This window comes from Pecten maximus, unplaced genomic scaffold, assembly GCF_902652985.1.
Source record: "Pecten maximus unplaced genomic scaffold, xPecMax1.1, whole genome shotgun sequence".
Classification (NCBI taxonomy): Eukaryota; Metazoa; Mollusca; class Bivalvia; order Pectinida; family Pectinidae; genus Pecten; species Pecten maximus.
In genome coordinates, this window is record NW_022981565.1 from 1 (window position 1) to 8,162 (window position 8,162).

At 33.3% G+C, this 8,162-nt stretch overlaps 2 protein-coding genes across 2 annotated transcripts; both read left to right on the forward strand.

Annotated features, from left to right (window-relative positions):
- Window positions 1-235: 235 nt before the first annotated feature.
- On the forward strand, window positions 236-5,731 carry LOC117320133 (neurotrypsin-like). Its single transcript, XM_033874801.1, is given in 7 exon segments — window positions 236-330; window positions 3,298-3,353; window positions 4,487-4,527; window positions 4,529-4,626; window positions 5,027-5,205; window positions 5,424-5,562; window positions 5,719-5,731. Coding segments are annotated over 7 exon segments (621 nt in total).
- A 219-nt stretch (window positions 5,732-5,950) lies between these two features.
- Window positions 5,951-6,652, forward strand: LOC117320134 (SAFB-like transcription modulator). The gene has a single exon (XM_033874802.1). It carries the CDS (start codon window positions 5,951-5,953, stop codon window positions 6,641-6,643), a length of 693 nt encoding a protein of 230 aa, XP_033730693.1. The 3' UTR covers window positions 6,644-6,652.
- The last annotated feature ends 1,510 nt before the right edge of the window (window positions 6,653-8,162 follow it).

Sequence of the window (8,162 nt, forward strand, 5' to 3'; positions counted from 1 at the left end):
TTTTTTGGTTATCCAACTTTAATGCTTGCATATTAATTCAAAAATGGACTTTTGACTTTGATTTGTTTACACTCCCCGAATTGTTTTGTATATTATACCGACGGGAAACTACCAGGGGAAGCGCCCCTTCGGCGTTGGATCAGAACCCATGGTGGAAAACGTGGAAGGTTCTGGGAGAACTGGGCCGGGATTGCGTCTTCCAGGATGGCGATAAAAAATTTGGGGTCTAGCGAGGATGCGGTGTTTTTGGTATACCATCAAAGCGACGTGCCTACAACGACAACGACACAGTCGACACCACTACCAGGTCCCCCACCCACCCAAAAAAAGGTAAGTAGTTTGTTTTTTCATTATTTTCACAAATTCTCGGTCGTGTTAAGACATACGTATGCTAAATTTTTTTTAAAATTTGAAACCCCTTTTTAAAACATGAAACCTGGAACTATTGGGGGGAAAAAACCCCTTTTCTTCCGACATTTCCCCCCTAGGGGAAAATACCTAACAATAGAAGTTTAATAAACACCTTCATTAAATTATAAACAAAAAAAATTCTTTAACATTTCGGTAAAAATATTTTTTCCTTTGTTTTTTTTTAAAATTTGTATATAATATCAAAAGAGTAAATTCACTTTTCGTATATTTTTTGATTTTTTTAATGAGATTTTTAACATTTTTATTTTGTCGATTAGTTTGATTCGAAAATTTCAATGTTTCCCGGCTGAAGTGTATTCCATCATTTTTCATATTTTGTCAATGGAAATGATGAATCTATCCCAAAATCAATTGAGTAAATATTCCCTTCTTTTATACATTTTGTTTTGAAAAAAGTATGGAAAAGAAAATTATTTTACATCAAACCTTTTCCCTTGGGAGTTATACAAAAATGAAAAAATGACCCTCCCCAAATGATTGTAAAATTTCCATTTTTTAAAGGATTTTTCCTCAGTTAAGTACACTTTGGATTTTTTTTATTGTTTTTTTTTATTTATTGGGGTTGTTTTTCCCAAAAAATTTCAGATTTTTCCTTTTTAAATTTTTTTGAAATTTGGGAATTTATCTTTTCAATGAAAATTCGTCCAAAATTTTTTACTTTTTCATTTGCAAAATTCTCAAAGTTCCTTTCAAATTTAAGTTTTTTCAGCAAGTTAATTTATTTGTCGGGTGTTTTCAAAAACGTTATTCTCGTCTAAAATTAAAAGTTTTCGGCTTTGAAAAAAGAAAAAAAGGATTTTAAGTTAAAACATATTAAAAAATTATGAATGCGCTTAAATTGGGGGGAAAATGATTATGACTATTTTATTTAATTACTACTAATTAAATATCAATACACCCAAAATAAGTTGTAAAAGTATAGTACTCACGAGACCCAAATTTTAAAATTTAAAAAATTTAAATTTAAAATATTTGTTTTTATAAAGGTTGTGTATTTTTAACTCGAACCGTTTAAAGGGTCCAACGACTTTAAAAGGTGGGACCAAGCATGAACTATTTTGGTCATCTAATTAACCTTAACGGTTTTCGATTACAAACAACCAGGGGTTTTAACCTTGATACTAAAATTAAAAAACTTATTATGTTTAAATTAATTTTATTAATTCTCGTTAAGTTGCTTTCATTTTTTTTATTTTTTAATTGATGTTCGTATTTCCAATTTGCGATTAATTTATCTATATTTATTTCATGGCATTAGAACTTGTCAAAAATATTTTTATTTAACAATTTTTTCAGTTTCTTTTTAAGATATAATAATTCATTTATCAATCCTTTTTGTTAAAATATTTAAAGGACTAAAGATTGAATTTATTTTAAAAGTTATAATTCTTATTGTAATATTGGTTATTCTAATTTTTTATTTAATTATATGTACTTCAAAATTCCAGAATTCTTAATTTTTTGAATAATTTCTCCCATTAATAATTAGCATTAAAACTTATTTTTAGCAGTTTAGTTTAATTCAATTTATGTATCCAAGAATTTAAATTGTGAATGATATAAGAAAAAATTTTGTCTGATTAAATTGGGAATTTTGACAGGAAGATCATGATTATAACTGTACAGAGTAATGTTTATAGTAGGATACAATTTATACATAATTTATTAAATATTTTAAAAGTAATTTGTATTGTTATAAGTCAACTTTTTAGGTCCTAATTTTAATGTTGACAAATGAAGGTTAATATTTGGTTTAAAACGAACTTTACAGAACCAGGACTTAAGATGCTGGTGGTGAGAATTTAGAAATTCACATTAAAATTTGGAGGTTTTACGTTTGAATTTAAGTATAATTTTATCTGTCGGTTCGGTAAATTTAGTTGTTTCAATAATTGCCTGATTTTGTTTAAATTTTTTTAAAAAAAAGATAAGTTCAACCTTGTTAGTGTATTTCAAAAAGGGGCGTGTGGAATTATAAGAAAAATAAGGTGACTTTCCGGAATGAACAAATTAAATTCTTATTTTTGTTTATTTTTAAACAGTAATTGATTTTGTCTATTTTAAAATCTTTTAAACATTTAAATGTTTATCGTCAATTTTTGAAGATTGATATCGGAAACAATATATTTTTAATTTTGTAATTTTAAAAACGTTAGGAACAGAAGTTGTAATGTAATGCGTGCGTGCTACACTCAACAGGGAGATGATGTCATAAAAGTTAGACCAGTATGATCGATTGAAAGATGGGTTTTGGGAGCGAATTTCCCTCAAAAGAAGGTTTGATTTAAACTGTATCTAATATTTATACACTAATTTTGAATCGATCAATTCAAATTCAAAGGAGATTAAAATCCAATATATTTTTAATTTAACGTAATTTGAAATGTAACGACTCAGAGTCTGAATTTCTAACCTATTGATTACAATGGATCTGTCTACTGTAAATTGGACATTTGTATTAGGGTGCATTGAAATTAATGCGGTTTTTTTTAAGGTATGAACAAATAATGTGGATAATCAATTGTTTGAGATATCTTGAATAAGGTTTATCTTTTAACAAAGAGAGATTTATTGCAATCAAATAAAAAGTTATTGAATTCATGTTTAGAATGTTTAGATGAGATCAAATTTTAAGAATTCTTTGTTTATTGTAGTGGAATTAGATTTTTATTAATTTGATTGGTTGATACATAGACGTCATATTGAATTAATGAGCAATACATAACCGACTTGCGATCTAAACCGGAAGGATCCAGGAGTTGTCAGAACATGAGGACAACGTGGATGTTTTGAATGATCTGGCAGGATTCATGGATGGTGATGGGCTCAAACAGGATGTGAGTTGTATTTGTATACCATCAACAGCGACTTGCCTGAAACACAACACAGTCGACTACCACACCAGGTCCTACCAACCAAAGGTAAGTAGTTGTTCTTTATTTTACAAGTCATTTCTCTTTTAATGATAAGTATGCTAATATTAATTATAATTTGCAACATTTCAATACAAAAACCTGGAATATTGGTGATAACAACCTTTCTTACTGAATTCTAGTGGAAATACCTAACGTATAAATTTATATAACACCTTCATGAATTATAACTACAAACTATCTTATACATTATAAGATATTTTCCATTGTTTTATTTAAAATTGTATGATAAATGACTCTAGAAGAGTATATCACTTATTGTGTAGTAGTTTGTGTTTATATGAGTATTTTTACACTTTTATATTGTCGTCAACTGATGATCTCGCAAATTTCAATTGCTTGCCGGCTGAAGTGTATTCCATCATTTTTCATATTTGTCAATGGCATGATGATATCTTGATCCCAATAAAACAACTCTGAGTAATAATATTCCCTTCATTTTATCACATTTCGTATTTGAAATGAAGTATGGGAAAAAAAACATTCATTTTACATCAATCCTTCCTTTGGGAGTTATACAAATATGATAAAATGACCGATTCCACAAGTGATTGTAAAATTTCCATTCTTTAAAGGAGTTAAATACCTCAGTTAAGATATTCATTTTGGATTTTTCTATTGATTTTTTTTATTTATTATTTGTTTTTCCCAAATAATTTCAGATTATTCCTTGAATTTATTTTGAAATTGATGAATTATATGCTACTTCAATGAACATTGCAGTCCAGGAAACTTTTCACTTTTTCATTTGCAATTCTCAAAGTTCCTTTCAAGATTAATGTTTATTCAAGCAAGTTAATTCATTTTTGTCGGATGTTTTCAAGACAGTTAATCTCGTCTGAATATAATATGTATTATCGGCATATCTGAAAAAAGAAGAACGATTGATCGAAGTTAATAACAGAGTTAAAAGAATTATGGAATGCGCTTAAATTCGGGGAAAAGTGATTATGACTATTTTATACTATATTACTACTATATTAAATATCAATGACACCAAGAAAGTAAGTCTAGTATGTATAGTAACTCATCGATGACCCAATTAATACATTTACAATTTGAAGTTAATCATATTTGTTCTATCAACTGGTTGTGTATTGTTTTAACTCGAACCGTTTAAGGATCCATACGACTTGTAAATGGTGGGACCAAGCATGAAGGAACGTATAGAGATCTATCATAATAACCGTTGGGGAACGGTTTGTGACGACCTGTGGGACGAAACAGATGCCAGGGTGGTTTGTAGACAGCTTGGATATCGGTAAATGTCCCCAGTTGAGACACAATCAATGACGCTGATTTTGTATGTAAAATTTAGTTTAAATGTACATTTGTATCATGATCGGGGTCTCGAGTCATCTTTGTTATGTTTGTTGATTTTTTAATGAAATTGTGCCCATGCGTCAGTTGAATTATTTTACAGAAGAAAACAAAAGATCGATCTTCTCCATAAAAAAATTCAATCTTAGATCGTCCTAGTCTTTGGTTGATGAATTTAACAAAGCAATGACATTGATTTGTGTGCTATGTTTTAACGGATCAAACATTTAACATTTAATAATGTTTTATCGCTCTTCAAGTTTTGTAAAGATTCAATAAAATCACATTTACAATTGAATTATTTATATTTGTCGAACTATATTTGTACATTTTAAAAACAGTGGAGGCAGTTACACACGGGAAGCACAATTCGGTGCTGGATCCGAACCAACATGGATGGACGATGTGGAATGTTCTGGAGACGAATATAGACTGGAGGATTGCACCTTTCCGGGATGGGGAACAGAAAATTGTGGTCATGGTGAAGATGCTGGTGTTGTTTGTCTTCCTCCATCAGATGGTAACTGATTTTCCCATCAAAGTATATCCAAGCTATTCCAGTTACATTCAAAGTTATATCCGAAATCTATCAAGCTATTGTGTATTTCTTCGGGGGAAATACAAAATCTAAATAATAATATTTATATCTTAACGTTAATATTCTTAAACAGTTTAAAACACACTCTAGCGAGTCTTTAATGTATCCATTAACCACTGGATATACTCTAACCATTTTAGGATCTTTACGACTAGTAAATGGTGCCACCCAGTATGAGGGTCGTATTGAAATCTACCATGACGACCGTTGGGGAACGGTATGTGACGACAACTGGGGCGACTCAGATGCCAGGGTTGTTTGCAGACAGCTTGGATACAGGTAAGTGATCTTTGACGCACTAAATCGTGGAAGTTTGTCTATAAGACTCAAATTGCAAGATAACATGTATGGTGTCTGCTGCCATTAAATGGTCATTGATTGTGAATAATGCTTTTCATTGTGAATGATACTTTAATTAAGTTTCTGTTTCTTTAGTTGTTGTCTTTAATTGAGAAGCCAAATGATCTATTGCAGCAAAAGAAATATATAAGTTGATATTATCATGGTCTGAAGATTACATATCAAGAAAATCAAAAAGAATTTGCTTTGTTTTTTGTTGGGGGAATTCAGTTTATTGTATATTTGATATTCGAGTGTAGATGTATTATACCGACAGTGGAGGCAGCTACACAAAGGAAGCGTCCTTCGGCGCTGGATCAGAACCAACATGGATGGACAACGTGGAATGTTCTGGGATGAATTTAGACTAGTGGACTGTGGCTTTCAAGGATGGCAGATAGAAAATTGTGGTCATAGCGAGGATGCTGGTGTAGTTTGTTTACCCCCACTCACTCTCCCACTTCTTCGCCTACACTACACCGTTCACCACCACGACTCATCATTACTTCTCCTCTCTCCATTACACCGTTTGACGACACTTCACCGTCCTCTACGACTACAGCGTCGACGACCACTTCTCCGTCGACTACGACTACAGCGTCGACGACCACTTCCCCGTCGACTACGACTACAGCGTCGACGACCACTTCACCGTCGACTACGACTACAGCGTCGACGACCACTTCACCGTCAACTACGACTACAGCGTCGACGACCACTTCACCGTCGACTACGACTACAGCGTCGACGACCACTTCACCGTCGACTACGACTACAGCGTCGACGACCACTTCACCGTCGACTACGACTACAGCGTCGACGACCACTTCACCGTCGACTACGACTACAGCGTCGACGACCACTTCACCGTCAACTACGACTACAGCGTCGACGACCACTTCACCGTCGACTACGACTACAGCGTCGACGACCACTTCACCGTCGACTACGACTACAGCGTCGACGACCACTTCACCGTCGACTACGACTACACTGTCAACTACCAATACTCCATTCATAGCAACGGCACCACTAAACAAGGTAATTGATTTATTTGGTTATTTTCTGCTGGTACGTGTTTTGAAGTTTTTTATAATTCACCCGGTTCGAAGGACCAGTGAACATATGCCATGTCGCAGTGTCGGTCGTGCGTCTGTCAATTTCTTTTCTAAATCGCTACTTGTCAGAAACGAATGAATGGATTTTTACCAAATTTGGTCAAAGGCATGGTTGGAGGAAGTCGAACAATTTTGTCTAAATGTCAACTCTTGCCCTCCCTAGCCGGAGAGGTGGGACCCAGAAGGAAAATGTCTTCATTGATTGTAATATATGTACAAATGATATCAGTGAAGGTTTCAAGTTGTTATTCTTTAATTGAAAATAAGAATGTCCGAGCTGGCATTCCACCGCGAGAAGTAGTTTTGTAAGCGTGTAAGCTTGTTGTAGGGAGCAATTAGGGTATTGTGTGTAAATCTACATGAACATCAAATAATTCCTTTGTCGCCCCCATTTGAGATAATACTGTCACATCTTCACTAGGCTAAATCTACTATTTTCAGAAAGAGGAACATAATTTTTTTTATAACCTAAAAATGCTTGGTCTACCCAGTTAATACTATAGGGTGTGATGGGGTTACCTAGTCGGTAAATTCAATTGTTTTTTGAAGAGGGTAATATTAACGTCTTGGATAATGAATCTCTGTCAAATCAAATAATTAACAAAGAAACAAACATTTTCATGAAAATAGGTATCATTTATTATATCTAGCAGATTTGAGTTTTAGAATTACAATATTCTATATGCCAACGATGAAGTGTTTTATTACCATACAACCACCCGGACCAAATTGTACGATTGTTACTCTGTTGAGTTTGTAATTATCAATTTTACTGTTGAAATATAGTTTCTATTATATGTTGATTGAATTAAGTACAGATATTTAAAAACATGATTCACAGAAATGTATACATTTACCAAATTTGCTGGTAAAAATCAATTATTGCATAGTGAAAAATATTTCGGGTATTAAATTCCGCTGTATTTTCGATCAAGATATTATGAAGCAATCACTTCATCACATTTGTGGTACGTATCTACACGAAAACTATTTCTGACTGGAACAACAGCGAAGAAAATCTAACAAATCTACGGTATCCGTTGTTTAACATTAACTATTGTAGGATCTATACGACTAGTAAATGGTGCGACCCAGTATGAGGGTCGTATAGAAATCTACCATGACGACCGCTGGGGGACGGTATGTGACGACAACTGGAGCGACTCAGATGCCATGGTTGTTTGTAGAGAACTCGGATACCGGTAAGTGGTTTTGACATACTAAATTGTTGTTTTGCGTGTAAGATCCCACTTGAAAGATTTGTACGGCTCCACTTGTCACCTGAGACCATTTGATCGCGTCTCTGCTAACTTGTCGATAAAACACCTATGTGGTTGGATTTTGTCTTGTGTGCAGTGGAGTCGCAGGGCGAGGCTGAGGCGTAACTTTTCTGGAGATGATTTCATATAGTTTTCTTTAAGG

Bases quoted from the DNA above. Each gene is read 5' to 3' on its own strand.
- LOC117320134 (XM_033874802.1), top strand. From the start codon at position 5,951: ATGGATGGACAACGTGGAATGTTCTGGGATGAATTTAGACTAGTGGAC.